The sequence below is a fragment of the Ailuropoda melanoleuca genome, chromosome 19 (genome assembly GCF_002007445.2).
Source record: "Ailuropoda melanoleuca isolate Jingjing chromosome 19, ASM200744v2, whole genome shotgun sequence".
Taxonomy (NCBI): Eukaryota; Metazoa; Chordata; class Mammalia; order Carnivora; family Ursidae; genus Ailuropoda; species Ailuropoda melanoleuca.
In genome coordinates, this window is record NC_048236.1 from 15,848,516 (window position 1) to 15,866,241 (window position 17,726).

The 17,726-nt window shown below is 37.1% G+C and overlaps 1 protein-coding gene across 9 annotated transcripts in view; it reads right to left on the minus strand.

Annotated features, from left to right (window-relative positions):
- Nucleotides 1–17,726, minus strand: part of KHDRBS2 (KH RNA binding domain containing, signal transduction associated 2) — a 597,869-nt gene that overhangs the window by 228,971 nt on the left and 351,172 nt on the right. For all 9 annotated transcript variants that reach the window (XR_004622082.1, XR_004622080.1, XR_004622081.1 and 6 more), the window contains exons 5-6: nt 8,526–8,653; nt 2,157–2,355 (exon numbers count right to left, since the gene is read on the minus strand). Coding sequence is in view for 6 of the 9 variants with exons in the window: in XM_034648191.1 (XP_034504082.1) it covers nt 2,157–2,355; nt 8,526–8,653 (327 nt within the window). In the remaining 3 variants the exon portion in view is untranslated. The remainder of the gene's footprint in view (nt 1–2,156; nt 2,356–8,525; nt 8,654–17,726) is intronic.

The window sequence follows — 17,726 nt, forward strand, 5'->3', positions numbered from 1 at the left end:
CAGCCCATGTTACAGTATCGCCCTCCCCACACCTCTCCAGAGCATTTATGTCTGCCTGGCATTACTTCGTTCACTTATTGATACGTGTTTGCTTTCTGTCTCCTCCCACTAAGATGTAAACTTTATGGAAGCAGCTATTTGGTCTGTTTTGTTCACAGCCACATCTCCAGGACTTTCAGAACAGTGCTTAAAATAAGAGTGAGGCTAAGTAAATGACTGAGTGAATGAATAAAAGGGACTGGACACTTTAAAATCTAAGTAAAAAATTCAGATGATGTGGTTTGACATATTTTCCTTTACTTACTCTAAGAACTACCCTCTTCCTAGATTCCCATTCAGAATATAACCTTTCTCACTCATGTTTCTATAGTCTCTTTATACTTTTGTAGCTTACTCTTACGGGGACTGCGGTCCAGTGATTCATCCCACCCTAAATTGGAATGCACATGAAAGGCTACAGTGTTTTCTTAGCTACACCAAAGCCACAATGTTGTGCCAATCTTATTCTCTTTCACATGCCCTGTAAATTTCACATGCCTTGTAAATTTTCTGGTTAATAACAATGTTGACCGCATTACCTGAAAAGGTTTTCTCTTTTACTTTTTGAAGATCTGACTGTTTAAACTTCTATTTGGAAGATAAAAACACACCATAGTAACAATGTACATAAAGATGGCAGAGGTAGGTTTCTTGGAGATTAAAAACAAAAAAACAAAAACAAAACAACCCATCATCCCTGTTGTGGATTTTTAGTTCATTCATTTAACAAGTACTTATTTCATACATACATATGTCTCAGGAAAGAACGGCAGAATCAAGTCTAGGCTCTGTGTTTCCTGACCTATGGTCTTGTTTACAGGTATTTTCTGTTTCCAATTTTGCAATTTTAAGATTGTCAAAAGATTTTAAATATTGACACCTGATACTGTATAAAAGACCTTTTTTATATAAAAGATACTTTAGATGAACACATTTCCCCTTTTCCAGTAGAAATGGATTTCTTAAAGTTAATTTTTCTTCGCTCTTGCAAATATTAGTCAATGTTCTGTATTAAGCAGTAATGTTATTCCTAAATACTAACATACTCTAAGCACTAATACATTCTTGGTGACACCTATCAATAATGTTCACTTTATTTTAGAATAAGTTTTACTTGGTTATTAACCGGGTTCATTAAACATTTATATTTCTGGAATGTCCAGCATGTGACAATAACTGTCCTTGAAGAGTTTATGTTTATTTATTTATTTTTATTTTTTAAGAGTTTATGTTTAATAAGTAACCATTTACAGAGGACATTTCAAAGGCAGCGTGTCTGTGGGTGGTTGAGTGAAAGAAACATCTAGACGAGGGATGAGCATGCTGGAAAATTTAAAGGTAAAATGAATCTGTTTCATATGATGCTGACTGGCTTGCATTAATTAACTTTAACATTTACAGTAGATTTACGATGGTTACACAAGTGAATAGGAAGCTGTCCCTTTTTATAATTTTCATAATATTCTAGTCACGGGGACTAGAATGCAATGTGACCAGTGGAATATTAATAACCTGGATGAAAGGTCAAAGGGTGTACCAAGTGACACAGAGGTTGGGAAGGGAGGGAAATGCTTATAGACACCACATTTCTGATGCTTATTCTATATTTTTTGAATTCTTCATATCTGCCATTCCCGTATGTTTCATACAGCGAAAGAGATAGCAAGAATATTTAAATGAAAGACCAATCGCATGGTGTTACATTATTACCGAAAGTTATAGTACAATCACATTATATCTGTCAAATACTTCTGAGTGATTTTTATGTCACTCTTTAACATGTCCCAGAAGAAACTTCTGAGTATATGACAATTTACATTATATTCATAATTATTTCCATTTTGAGATGGTTCTGAAGAATAAGAAAACCTCAGGATAGTCTGATTCTTAAAATGCAAACTGTTTAACTGGTACCAAAAATCATGGCACTTGAAAAATAAAAGCTTTTCTCAAAATGCTCTCGTTTAAACGCCCTGCTTAAATTCTGTTGCAAATGACCTTTGTTTTCTGCAACAAACATCATCTGCTACATTCATGGTATTGAATGTCTTTGAGCGCTAGCCTATTATCCAATCAGGTGAACTCTTCCTAACCACTGATTTCTCAAGGGTACTTACATATTCTTCATAAGCTTCGTGGGCTGGAGGAGGGGGTGCCCTGTATCCTGGCACGGTCGGTGCCCCCCGGGCTCGTGGGGTAGGGACACCTCTTGCTACAGGGGGCACTGGAAGAGCTCCACGAGTCACAGTAGTCCCTCGAGGGGTGAGTACACCTCGGCCCGGTGGTGGGGGAGGAGGAATGGCACCCCCACGGCCCCTAGGAGAAACAGGTCAAGTACAGATGAGAAAGAGACTAAAACAGATAGAGTTCTTATCTTACCGCCATATAATGGGAAGAAAACCAAATTTATCTGTATGCATGAGTGGATGTGTGTGTGTGTGTGTGTGTGTGTGTGTGTAATTGAGTTTCTTTAGGATATAAAGTATTTTGACCTCTACAGTAGAATAAATTTTATAAATGCTGGCTATGACTTCTTATAATGAAACTCATGTAAAATGCTTTAATATAAAATGAAAAAAACAACCAAACACAAACCAACCAATCTCATTTTATTCCAGATTTGCCAAGGAGACCCATATCAGAGCTTCAGCTAACATATAAGTATTTCCTGCTTTTCAAAAGTTCACCTTATGCCAACGTTGCTTTTACAAAAGACCTACATTAGCACCTGTTTTTGCTACCTGAAAGAAATCAGAAGAAGATTTCCACTTTTATGGAAAAAGGTGAAAAGCAAAAAATAGCGTTGAGCATTTGGTAACAAGCCATAATAGGGGCAGCACGTACCCCGAGCAGCCAGAGTGGCCCCGCCAAGCCCCTTCCCCAGGAACTACACTTAGCATCTCAACATCAAGACGCCAGAGCTTTGAACTTGTGTGAACATCTGTGCTTTATCTCCATTTATTTTGTGCATCCATTAGCAAGATGTGTCCTAAGTTACCAGAAAAGCCTGAGAGGTTATTTTTCTGGGGTCTGGGAGCACTCAAAAAAAAAATGTCCATGTAAATTAATGGTAATTTCTTCTTTGCTTTATGCCATTTCAGCTTATGAAAAGTCTCATAGGCATGTTCTACTTTGGATAGCAGGGGAAGCCTGTATGACTCACTGGACCCTCCAGGAAACGGAGCCACTGAATGTCAATGTCTCCTCCACGCCGGAGGTTACTGACAGTGATGTGAAATGTTGTATTTACAAAGAAAAAAACACCTGTCTGCACTTTCGTACTTGAATAAAATGCGGAACTCTAAGCACGGTGATACCATTCTGCTTATTCTAGCAGCAGAAGCTTGAGGTCATTGAAATCACAACTCACTGTCACTGGTTTGTCATCCTGCATACAACCCCCTGAACTGGCACAGTCTCTAATAGAATCTATTTTCCTGTGGTAACTACGGTGTTAGTGAAATACGTCAGGTTTCTGCAATAAAAGAATAGACTGAATGCTCTGTACTACAGTGCTTGACACAAAAGTAACTTGTATTAAAACCCTAAGATCAAATGGTTGCAGCCAACTTTTATGGTTTTCCAAGGCCTTGGGAAAGGTCGAGTGTTTGAAATCTTTGGGCAAAAGTGTGGTTATTTCACTTTTTATTATGTCTGAAAGGCTGGCCTCCAGAAAGCACTGGAACACTAAAGCTCCGGGGAAGAATGAGGACCATTGGGATGTCAACAATCACACTGTTTGGCTGTGCCCGCATATGGGGGACGTAGGGTATGCTTTCCGCTATGAATAGCCGTCAGCTGGCTCTTTCTTGCTTGCAGAAAATGAGCTTTTGTGAGCAGACAGTAAGAATGCTGGTAGAGTTTTTAAAAGTTTTAAATAGATTATAGAGCTGATGAGTAGAGAAATTATCAGAGAACTCATTGTAAGTCTAACATACAGAGAATGCTCTCCTGTACTGGGGAAGGTGAAATACGAAAGACCCAGAAGGCGCAGTGCCCGCTTCAGATGCAACAATAGCTGAGAATACACTCTACTATATTATCATGATAATATAAAACACATCTATGAAAAAGGATGTAAAGACCAATTTTATTTCCACTGGGCCTCCAAGCGTCTATCTATTTCCTCCTAAGTAGGGTGAACATATGTCCAGGTTCACCCAGAACAGTTCTGATTCACAACCATTGTCCTAGCTTCCTGTTCAGTTTAGCATTTTAACACTCTCAAAGGTACCCAGGTGTGGGTAGTAAATTTTACGTCACCCTGCTTTACACTACATTCACAAGTGCTGTCTATCCCACTGAATAATCACAGGTGAGTAAGTGGTATAACTCCCTGGGCTTAAGGTGGATTTTTTTTTTTTTCCTAGTGGGTAAAATCAGACCTTTAAATCTTCCTGCTTTAAAATTATATGATGCTCAGCGCCCTTGGGTGGCTCAGTGAGTTGAGCATCGACTCTTGATTTCAGCTCAGGTCATGATCTCAGGGTCGTTAAGACTGAGCCTCGTGTGGGGCTCTGTGCTCAGCAGGGAGTCTGAGATTCTCTCTCTCCCTCTGCCCCTCTCCCCACTCAAGCTCTCTAAAAAAAAAATTTCAGAAATAATAGGATGCTCATATCAAATACTTCTTATCCTATTCCTCCCTCTGTTGTGTCCCAGACACAGCTCTAGCAAACTTGTCTCCGGAATCTGACTCATCATCTCCTATACGCTGTGTCCTTTCCTTGGAATTTTAATCTCACATCTCTCTTCTCCAATTCAACTGAAATTTCACATCACCTATTTTAGGATACTGGCCCTGGCTGAATCCACACTACAGTATTCTTCATTTTTCTGACTTCTCAAAAGTTTTCCATCCTTAATTCTCTGCCAACTGCTCATTCTCAAACTGAATGCAATCTAGTTATTGTTGAAAATATTCTTGACTGAGATTACCAGTTTCCAAATCCACTGGATTCATTTACAGTCACCATTCCACTGCACTTGTTACATTTATCACTGTGGATTGATTACTAGCTAGAAAATGCCTTCTTTGGACCCTTGCATTCTCTAATGCTAATGATGACTATTACCTGTTTTCTTCCTAACACATGCCATATCCTGGACTATATGCCTTATATCAGAGGTTCCTTCACTTGTCTGCATATTAGAATTTCCTGAAGACTTTGAAAAATTCTAAATTCCAGACCACACCCCAGGCCAATTAAATCACAGTTTCTTTCTTTCTTTCTTTCTTTCTTTCTTTCTTTCTTTCTTTCTTTCTTTCTTTCTTTCTTTCTCTTTCTTTCTTTCTTCTTTCTTTCTTTCTTTCTTTTTTTTTTAATGTTTTTTTATTATGTTAGTCACCATACAGTACATCCCTGGTTTCTGATGTAAAGTTCGATGATTCATTAGTTGCGTATAACACCCAGTGCACCATGCAATACGTGCCCTCCTTACTACCCATCGCCAGTTTATCCCATTCCCCCACCACCCTCCCCTCTGTAAATCACAGTTTCTAAGGGCAGGAACCTCTCAGTGATTCCAATGTGCAGACCAATTTGGGAACAACTGCCTTATATGTATCATCTAATTTAAAAATCTTGACAACTTTATGTAGCTATTCCTGAGATACTTTAAAGGTTGAGTACCAAGTCACAGAAAGTACAAGCCACCTGCTCAAGGTCACACTAGCAATCCATAGACCTTGAATTAATTATAGGAATAATTATATTCTTTCTGTAACTTGGTTCTTCATCTAATCTTAGTTGACAATGTCATTAATCTCTAACCAGGCTAGACATCAGAGAGTTATCCTTGTCGTGGGCTGAATATTCTTTCTTCTTCAACATCTAATGGAGCACTGGTTCCTATAAATTCTAATCTCTAACCTAGTCTTATATCTCTATAGTCCAAGGAGTGTTCATTTCTGTCTTGGATAATGGACTTGTCTACTTACTAGCTTCCCTGCTGTAAGTCAGTGTCTTTCTGTCTCTCTTTGATCGCTCTAATTTTTCTCTCTCACTTGCAGCGATGACTGAGTAGTCTTTCTTAGAGGCAAGTATGATTACCCCCTTCTTTCACAAACTCCATTAGTTCTATGTATTAATTCTCATTGTAGTAAACAAAAGCCTCCAAAATCTGCCCCTAATGTTTTATTTTCCGCAGTTTGCTCTCAATCAATATATAGTGATGATGTGTGTCAGAGATGTCAAATATCTTAATTCTTCAATTATGTACTATAAATTATCATAATATGTAGAGGTAATGCTTTGTTCTCTGGTATGTGTAATTACTGGAAGATTAGTCTTTATAGATATATTTATTGAAATGAAAATTGCTTTAATTAAATACATTTTCAACAAATTATTATAGAAAATTTCAAATAGCCCAGGCACTATTCTTTTTGAATATAAGTGTAACTGAATGACTTAATAAAGTCATAATTTCATAAGTATGTACAAATTAGCATCCATTAACTCATGTTTTCAAAAGCTTCCTAATCAATATGATTTTCTGTTTTGTAAAGCTGTTTCCGTATTCTTTTTTTAATTGTGATATTTTCCATCATGTGGTTTGAAATAGAAGACAGCAGAATTCTGGTACCTTTACTTTCATTAACATTAATACATTAATGATATCAATATAGCATTGAAGTGAGGTTTAAATTTCAACATTAATTTTATCTTCTTCTTACATATGTAGTATCAGATTTGTATGATATATGGGATATTAAAAAGCAAAACTTTCAAACAAATTTTTTCTAACATTTAAAAATCTAGATCACAATGCAATATTCTTTATTAAACCATTAAAGATTAATATTTTAGAATGAAACTTTACTGAGATTGAAATATTATATGGTCCACTCAAATACTCAAATATAATATTACATTAAGGAACATTAATAACAAAACAGAAACTATTGATAAGATTTAATAACCTCAAAAACAAGTTAATGCATTATTTTTTTAAATGGTCCCAATTTCATGGAATATAAAATAGAAACAACTTGTCCCCCCCTGTAGACTTTTTAAATATATATTAGGTTACACCATAAAAATATATATTAGGTTACACCATATAAAATTTGGCAATTTGGGAATTACAAAAGTGACAGTTTCATTATTTAAGGCATATGATTTAATTAATTTAGGATTACCTGCAATGATATTTCACAACCCATCATGGTGAGGTTAGAAACATACAAGGTTTTATAAAAGACTGGTTTCATAAAAAGTATGTCCATAAGAAAAGTTATGTCACATTAATTTTTAGCAATAAAAAATGTTCTTAATTAGCATTAGAGAGCTCTTATTTTCATCTTTAGAGATAAAAATGTAATAATAGTCTCAAGAAGATTTAATCTCTAAAATCGTTAGTCAAATGATATTTTCAGAATTGCCACATTTTATTTTTAAATAGCTATTGCCTTGGTATTTTACTTGGGTATTTATCATTTTTTACTTTTTTTTTCTGATTAATTGCAAAATGGAGTTATGATTTAAATGTTAAAACTGAGTTTTTGACACTGATGGTTGACAATATTTGGGGCATAATTTAATAAATAAATTGAATCGGCCAAGTATCCTAAAATCTCTGAAGATGATTTCTATGCAATGTATGAAATACTATTCTGAGCTATATCCTTTAGAGATTTGAAGGCCAGCTCTAACAGGGTAGAGAGAATGACTGAATTAGAGAGTGTGTGAAGGCTATGAGTATTTTTTGCTTTACCTCTTCACAAGCCAGTGCTTTCTGTTGAAAGCTTGACTAATTCAGAATCGTACAAAACAAATTCTGATGCAGAAAGATTCCTTTTTTTTTTCGTGAAGTGCATAATATCAGATAAAATCATCTCTGTTGACCAAGGACATTGCAAAGTCAAATGTACCTGAAATTTCAATACTCTTACTATCAGCCGTACACGAAGTGTGCTGCTGGCTTTCTGGACTAGTGGTGCATATATTATCTACCTATCTATCTGAGTCTCTACCTACTTAGCCAATCAGCACCTGTCTCTCCACCTATCTGGAAAGACTATCAGTTCAAGGGCCACTTAAGACACAGACAGATTTTTAACTTTCTCTTCATGCAAGGTTATCCTGGTTCAGAAAAGGCAAATAATTGTCTCATCCGCATACTCTAATCCTGAGGACAGAACCACGAAGAAGAAAGTCTCAGGTTTGTGCCTCTTATTTTCTTAGGATAGTTGTTAAGAGCTCTACCTATGAATTCTAGAGTCAGACCGCTTATGTAACCTTGGGCAAATTCTTGACACCTTTCTGTACCTCAATCTGTCACCTGTGAATAATACTTGACCCTAGTATGAGGACTTGATGAGTTAATTTATGAAAGTGCTTATGCCTTATATAAGCATTCATTGTCATGGTTTTTGTCGCGGTGGCTGTCATTGTTGATGTTGTTCATCCCTAGCTGTGATCATGGCACAGAGCGGGTTGGCAAAGGTTTGCCATCCTCGTTTGCTGTTAATTTACTTCAAGTACCTTGAAGGGGTTGTGGGAGCTATTCTGATCCCTCTGCCTCTAATACCTCTGCCACGACCAGAGTCCTCTGAGCCATTTAAGTAAGATAATTCACGTAGTTGTTCCTGACGAATTTCATCATTGTAGTCCTAGGGAAACAAAAACAAAAACATGACCTGATGAGTTAAAACGGGGCATGGAGATTCTTAGAGCTGAACAAACACAATATGAAAGGACATTTTTCATCTATTTTCTGGAGCCTTGTATATGAAAATCTAAAATGATGTTAAAGGGTACATACTGTAAATTCCTATTTTTATATAGAGAAATTGAAGTTGCTTCTTTTATCAAGGAAGTACTCAGCAGGAAATCAGATGAAATGTGCTGGGATATCATTTGATGTGCTAGCCAGAAAAGGAAAGACAGCAATACAGAACAAAATCGTGGAATAGACCAAAGTTATGATTAGCATAAGGATTACTGAGAAACAACTCTACTGGGATGATATGTGTAAATTGCGAATGACTACATGATACTCAAATAGCTCCTAATGCATAAACCGAAAAGGGGCAATCTCAAGGCCTGGGGAGACACTGTGTTAAAATCATAAAGAAGGGCAAATCATATAGCACAGTTTCAGACAACTAAGAAGCTGTGCGATCCAACTAAACAACTTGATGGACAATATTTAAAAATAAGGAGTCTTCTGTGTTCTAGCATTGGGATGATGGAAAGATAGCCATAATAAAAGGCAAATTTCACAAAGTCAAAGGGACTTTATCTTTCATCACTGTAGAAATATATCAATCATTTTCATGGGACCAAAGGATGGACTGGAGACATTAACAATGAATGTTCTTTAAAAAACATGTGTCGGTCTTACCTGTCTCTCCTTTTACTAACACACACACACACACACACACACACACACACCTGCTGGAATAGTACAAAACTGAATAAGTGGTTATTTTTACCAAAAGGCCAATCTGATTAAATTATTTTTTAGTAAACATATGTTTCAGTGAAGTCACTGTAGCAGTTTTGCTAGTGCTGGAGAGGGGCCTAGAAGTGGACACTAGAAATATCTGTAGAGTGCAGCCTGACAGAAATGATGTTTGAAGCCTAGTTGTGGGCCCAAAAAACAGGTGTATCATCTCACCGGTGTTGCCAGTTTAGCTCTGCATGTATGTGTCATGGTAATATTAACAGAACACTGTGCGTCCTCACCCGCACACCTCTGTTTAGAAAAAGGCAGGGATGCTTTCAGCCTACAAGGATTTCTAATGCACAGCTTTATCTCATGCTCCAAAAGTTGCCTTGATTACAAGCAGAAGTATTAGTCCCTCCAAAGCGTTTATCTTCTTATTTTTAACCTGTTGCTTTCATGTTCCTCGTCTCCAGCACCTCAGAATGGGCTCAGCCCAGGTGGCTGACAGAAGAGCTATACAGAAAATTATAGTTTCCACTCTAGGGTTCATCCTCTACTCCTACTTCTTAATTTTCACATCCAGGCAACCACCGAACTGAAGAACAGACATGTCTATTGTTTCATTAGGATCAGGGAATGTGACGGATTGCTACTTCTGAGAGAACTAACCACCCACCATTAAAATGAAAAATTAATTCCCTAATTTCCCCATGTAATATTCCTAACTGGCAAGGGGATCATTGTGGTTTCTTATCTGAGGAAAACCTATGAACTCTCAGGGTTCTTATGAATTGTAAAATGAGACAGATTTTCATTTTTGGCAACACTGAAATTTAAAAACTAAGAAATTGCAGATGAATCCAATATATGTAAATTTTACTTTTATGCTAGAATCAGAAAATGTAATAATGTGGATGTAGTCCTATGTAGTGTATGCTCATAAAGAAGGGTGGGAGGAGGAGGCTGGGGAGAAAACAGAGGAGAAGGAGGAGAAACATATTAATCAGATAGTATGAAAGAATAATTCCCAGTTTGATCAGGCCTCCCTGCATCCATATCTTGAAAAGGTCCCGTCACACTGACTCTGGAATTATCCATGTGATTTGTCTTAGCCAATTGGACAAGAAGAAATGTGACAAAAGCAAAGACTTGAAAAGTGCTTCCATACTGGAGCTTGCCCTTTCTTATCACTGGAGACCTAAGCCACCAGGTGAAGAAGCCCAGGCTGGCCTTCTGGATAAGGAGAGACTACATGGAGAGAGGCTTCAGTCACCTTCCTTCCCACCATCCCATTGGAGTTCCCAAACATGTGAGTGAGGCCCTCCTAGGCCATCCAATATGAGTCAAGTTGATGAAGAACGGAAAAATCACCTTTTCATCCCCAGAACGGGTAGAAATAAATACTAAAGTGGTATTTTTAAGCCAGCATTCTGGTGGTTTGTTTTGTGCAAAAACTAACAAACACGGAGGGGGCTGGTCAGCATGAAACATGAGAGACCAAAGTCAGAGAGGCATACTTCAGCAGCCTTTTTCCTCTCCTGTCCGAAGGAGGGTGCCTAGACCCAGGTGTGATCTACATGTTTCTTGGGGGCAGGTATAGCTCTAGTATGGAGGTAAGTATAGCTAATGTCATACCCTAGTGTCATTAAAATTTGAACTGTCCACTTAAAATACTTAGACTCTATGTTCACCAATCCAACTGCTGATTGGAATTCAGCTTCTAGACAGAAACACGCTAACACGGAGAGACTCTGTTTATCTTATTGATATGAATATTTGACACTGGGTTAATTCTTAGTGTAAGCAAATACAACTATTGTTGATATATAATCAAGTTTTCTATAGCTTAGCTAGCCACTCTATTGAAAGAAATGAATCATTTTCCATGGTTGTGGTGGTCAAGAGAGTACAGACCTCTAATTACAAATGTACTTGACTAAGAATCCCAGTTGCTCTGTTCTGAAATCCTATTGCTCCCAAGACCATGCTCCCCAAGAGGAACTCCTAGTCAATGACCAAATGTGGTCAAGATGCTAAAATAGGCCCATTCCTAGGAGTCATGGGACCCCTCTGCCAGTGCCTCAAGGATTCTCTGACAGCCTTGCTGAATTGCTTTTCTGTTCTTTTTCTTTCTTTCTTTCTTTCTTTCTTTCTTTCTTTCTTTCTTTCTTTCTTTCTTTTTTAAGATTTATGTATTTATTTTAGAGGGGGTAGGAGAGAGACAGAGGGAGAGAGAGAGAGAGAGAGAGAGAGAGAATCTCGATTAGACTCCCCACCAAGCATGGAACCCGATGCAAGGCTCAATCTCACGACCTCAAGATTAAGACCTGAGAGGAAATCAAGAGTTGGACACTCAACTGACTGAGCCACCCAGGCTCCCCTGAGCTTGCTTTTAATGTCATTGCCCCAGGACAGTCTAGGCCCTTCTACCTCTCTTTCCTTTTGGTCAAATATTGTAGTGTGAGGGCTCTCCAGTATTTCTTGGCTCCCTTATTTATTTGTTACAAGAGCATTTTCCCCATCAAAATTCTTAGGTGTATAATCCCAATTTGGCATCTGCTTCTTGGCGGGCACGAATGAATACACAAAGTGTTGACAAAACCAAGTTCCTAAGATTACAAAGCCGAGAGATTTGATAAATGCATTAATGTTAATGCTGGTGGAGCTTATTTTGTTCAACACACCTTATACTCTGATTAAATTGGAGTACTTGCCGTTCTCTTACTTAAAAATGGTTATATACAGATTAAACGTGAAACTGATTATTGATTACGAAAAGGGTAGTAACTAATATTATTTAAGAAAATGAATTGTATATTGCCCAATTTTTTAACACTTAATAGGACAATATGAAAAAGTCATGGAGTGGAGAAACACAAACCATATCTTGGGCAGGAGACAAGAATGATCTGGTTGGCTCAGATAAACTGCAGCAACAATGAAAAGCTGTGCGTGCAGGTGTGTGGTGGGGTGAGAGAGAGAGAATATGAGGGAGCACGAAAAAATTTAGGAGTCTGCTACTGGGAAGGTAGGGACAAAAGACATTTTTAAGTGCAGAGATGGCTAGAAGTAGAACATTAACTAGATAAGAGGAGAAATGAGGGGAAAAAAGGTTTATAGGTGGAGAATTTGTATTTGGTATTTTTTTTTTAAGATTTTATTTATTCATTTGACAGAGATAGAGATAGCCAGTGAGAGAGGGAACACAAGCAGGGGGAGTGGGAGAGGAAGAAGCAGGCTTCCAGCGAAGGAGCCTGATGTGGGGCTCGAACCCAGAATGCAGGATCATGCCCTGAGCTGAAGGCAGACGCTTAACGACTGAGCCACCCAGGCGCCCCTGTATTTGGTATTTTTTTAAGGATTTTATTTATTTGAGAGAGAGAGAGTGCGTGAGGGCGCTCGACGTGGGGGAGAAGCAGACTCCCTGCTGAGTAGGGAGCCCGATGTGGGGCTCAATCCCAGGACCCTCCCAGGACCCTGGGATCATGACTGAAGGCAGACACTTAACCAGCTGAGCCAGCTGAGCCACCCAGGCGCCCCTTGTAGTTCGTCTTAATCACCTTAGGTTTAAAATGCCAAAGTGACATGAAGGGTTATCTTAGAAATTTAGATCTGGGTTGGGAGAGTAAATCTGAAAGTCATCTGCACGTATTTGTGATAATAGAATATTATAGAATATAATAGAATATTAGCACAAAGACTGTATAAGAGATTAGTAATATAATGCAATGATAAAAATTTTCTAATCATACTTTTAATGTAAATTTGTATCATTGAAGATGTTAGTTAACTTATTAACTACAGCATTTGGATCATTAAATGTTAAAAGACGAGGTCTTAAAAAAGTCAGGTTTTTCTAGACAACCAAAATATATACACCACTGCATTTATAGTAATGAAGCATCTACATGTTGCAAATAAATATGGAAGAGGATTCTTTTAATGCCCACAGGTAAGGATAGTTGACACTAAATATTTTCTAGATTGAATATATTCTGTGGATTATTTTTATAACATAAATATAATTTTCTTAACTCTAGATTCTGCAATTTTATATTATAGTGCTTTTTCCAGTCTTCATTAAGCACGGATCTAATTTTGAATTAATCTTTCATAACTAGAACCTGAATCTATCTGAAGCTAGTATATCCGGGTGAACATTTAGTTGTGGCATGTGTTGCTTATGCTTCAGTTATATAACATCATTTATTTCAGTTATATTAAACCTTAAAGATACAAATAAACAAAAGATTCCAAGTTTTCCTTATAAATGTTATCTTATAAAAAATATATCACCACATAGTTCACCTGAGTGGTACCGAGTTCTAAGGTTCTGGAGTCATAAAACAATTATACATATGAATGGGTGGCTATAGTTTCATGGTATTTATAATTTTTACACCCAATTCACTAGGACACACATTCACTGAAAAGTAAAAATATAAATTTATAAGTAGTAATTATGATAATTTGTATTTTATGATATTATTTTAGTATTATTTTACTTATTTGATATTAAAAGACCTTTGTGAGAGAAAGAGATAGAGAGAGAAAAATAATTACTTAAGCATGTAAAAAAGTTCATAAGGGACAAAGAAAGGTTAAGTTATCAATTGAGGATGAATAAAAATGGAAAAATTAATTCCCAGTCATTTAAGATAAATAAATGGCAGAATAAATATTTTTAAAAATAAGCATAATATAAAAATATTATTTATAATAAATAAATGACAAAATAATAAATATAAAAAATAATATCATGTATTTAGCTTGTATGCAAAACAAGAATATTACAAAATTTTTAAAATAAAATCTACCCATATTATAAAGACAATGTTCTGTCAAGAAGAAAATGAGTTATACTTACAGATGAACCCTAATATTATTTTAGATAAGATTTGAAATTACTGGGATTTCACACTTAAAATAATAAAGAATGCTTTACTACTTTGGGTAGACCAGCAGTACATGAATCATACACACATTAAGAACACCCTTTGCCTTAAAGATGAGTTATAACGTGCTTCACAAATGCTGATTGGTTTGATCTGCTGCTTTGGTTTCAGACAGAAGGGATTGTAACAGTGAACTTTTAAATGAGTCTATCAAGGCTCAAACAACACATGCATATCATACAAAAACATTTTTAGGACTGACTCAAATTTTAGTTTTATTTTTCCTATAATGTCCAAAAATTTTGCTTGTTTGCTACCAAAATCAGTTTTTAAAAATTACCCCCTTGAAATAATAACAAAGACATTCACAAAACTTATTATATATTCCTTTTGCTCAGGGTGAGGCAAATGAGCCCTACGAAACAATTTCCATGAAATTCAGGCGTGCTCCTTTTTGCGTCTCCGAAAGGCCCTACCACTGTGACGGCATATGGTGTAAACAGTATACACAAAAGCTCAGAGCAGACAGATGTTTGGATGTTCCTAGAAAGGACTCATGCTCATAGTCTGCATATTTAATGTATATGCATAATTTCCCAGTTACATACACTCATGTCCGTCTGTTAGGATGGCATTTTGCCCAAATACAAATTGGGAAGATTATTTCACTTGCGTATAAATGCCAGGTGATGACAGGTGTAGATAGGCTACCTGGGGGCGCAGTGAGGGACTGTTTTCCTGCCAAATTCCCTCCTCTGAGATTCTGATGGGCACTGGTGCTGCACATTTAAAACTGTGATTATAACCACTGGTAACATGTGAACGTATATTCAGCTCTACCAATGCCAAGACTGTCAGACGACATCAGGGGAGAATGAAATGCAGACTGTGACCTGTCTGGGCCGTGACAAAGAGACCTGGGACTTCCTCAGCCCCTACAAACAATTAGGTTAGGGCACTTTTGCTAGAGTAATAAACAAGAAAGTCTGGGAGGCAGTGGGTCCTGTGCCAATATCAAATCTGCAGCTGAATTAGAACGGGTAGGAAGCTCTTTCAGAAAACCACCAGTGCTGTGCTGGATATTATTTAGCAAAACATCGTAGGCTATTAGATAACAGCTCTTAGCCAACACAGGGTGAGCTTTAATCAACTCACGCATGGTACCAGGAAACCTCATTAACAAAATGTGGTCAAAGAACAGTCAATTCAGATTTATTAAGAATCTGTTTGGTGCATGACTCTGCATAAGGTCTAGATAAAGGCTTTATAAAGCTTATTCGCCAAAGGGCATCGAACATCACAAACTAAAAATGTGAACTTTGTATCTTGAACTGCTAGTGATGGCAATTTCTGTCACCCAAGAATGTTTTCTCCTTTTTTGCCATTAACAAGTCATACAAATAAACCATATGAAAATCATCAAATAAGATAATACCTACACAGATTTTAGGCAGATATTTTGTGGGATTCTTGACTTATTTTCTATCTTATTTTATTAAACTTTAGCAAACATTGGCCACTGATGTATGAGCTGTAGGGGCAAAGACCTTTTGATTCAGCACCAAAGGATTCACGTTTTTCAGTGTATTTGACTCAATGTATTTGGTGTTATAACTTCACCCATCCTGGCTTATAAAATCAGCCACTACCTCAAGTTAGATTTCAGGTAGTAGATAAATATTTAAATAATGGCAAATAAGAGATTTGGATTGTTATTCTAAAAATACCGAGTTCCATTTGTTTAAGTAGAGTCGAAATGACCCTATTTTCTTCAGCAAATTTCCTTGGCAACTTTACTGCACACATGATACAGGAGCTCTTTCTGAATTTAAGTTGAAATAGGCATTGATTTAATACTTTGGCATATTTATATCTACCTTAATTTACGAAGACAAAAAACAAACAAACAAAATCTTGGCTAACGCAGAACTGATGACAGTTATTAGTACATTGATCAAATGGATCCAAACTCTTCTTAACAGAGAAATCATCATGATAAAGATACATTTAGAGAAGAGTGCCAATTCTGTTCGTGAAAAACATTGACAGACTACGGCACATGTGGGTGACTTTTTACTAATAACCTTGTAATTCTGGGCCTTCCCCTAGAAAATTTACACATTCAAGATAGTAATGCATCTAACCAACTAGATTTGTAGAAGTGCTTAATGGAGTTTTGCTCAATAAATCGTCATTTTATTTATTCAACGTATTTTTGAGCAGCAGGTAAGTTCCAGACATTGATGTAGGTGTTGGAGACACAGCAGAGAGCCTCTTAACCAGCAGGACTTAAGTGACTCTAGATGACTAGATCCCTGCACCTGTCCATGAAACGTTCTTCTTTCTAGAAAGGAGGGATGCCTTCTTAATATGCTCGGAATCAGTATATGCTCAATTCATTTTTCTTTTTGTTGATTTAAATAATAATTTATTCCCAATATTGTAAAGATGCTTTTAGTGGTTGCTACCTTTTTATTTTTAAAAATGTAGAATTTACCTTTCTGCTTTATTTACTTATTTATTTTTAACATATTTATTTGTTTGTTTGTTTGTTTAGAGCAGGAGCGGGGGAGCGTAGAGGGAGAGGGAGGGAGAGAATGTCAAGCAGACTCCGCGCTGAGCACAGAGCCTAACAGGGGGCTCCATCCCACCATCCTGAGATCATGACCTGAGCTGAAATCGAGAGTCAAATGCTTAACAGACTGAGCCACCCAGGTGCCCCTACATTTCTATTTTAGATAGAAAAATCTTAACTAGGGGCGCCTGGGTGGCACAGCGGTTAAAGCGTCTGCCTTCGGCTCAGGGCGTGATCCCGGCGTTCTGGGATCGAGCCCCACGTCAGGCTCCTCTGCTATGAGCCTGCTTCTTCCTCTCCCACTCTCCTTGCTTGTGTTCCCTCTCTCGCTGGCTGTCTCTATCTCTGTCAAATAAATAAATAAAATCTTTAAAAAAAAAAGAAAAAAAAAAAGAAAAATCTTAACTAAGAAGAGTATATATGTGGTTCATGAGAAAAATCTCTCCTAGAAGTTTTTTGTTTTTTTTTTTCCCAAATGAAAATACTGTAGTGATTCCTTCTGTGTTTTCTAATCAGGAAAGCAACAACCTACTCAGCCATGGCAACTTTTTTGAAGCTCTTTGAAAAGAGTATAAAATATGCTCTGCATGCCTTTTTTTGTTTAAAGTTATCGTTTTGTTTGGCTTGCAGCTACCAGTTCCTTCCAAATTTAATCTTTTAAAAAATTAGTTGCACGGTATTCTTCCTGAATATTCCATCGTATTACAATAGAGTAGTCCTTAAAAATAATTAAAGTGCCACTTTTTCAAATGCTATGTTAGAAGTGAGCAGAATCATTCGCCAGGTGGGAAAGGTGAATGTAGCACGGGAGCTGAGCATAGGCG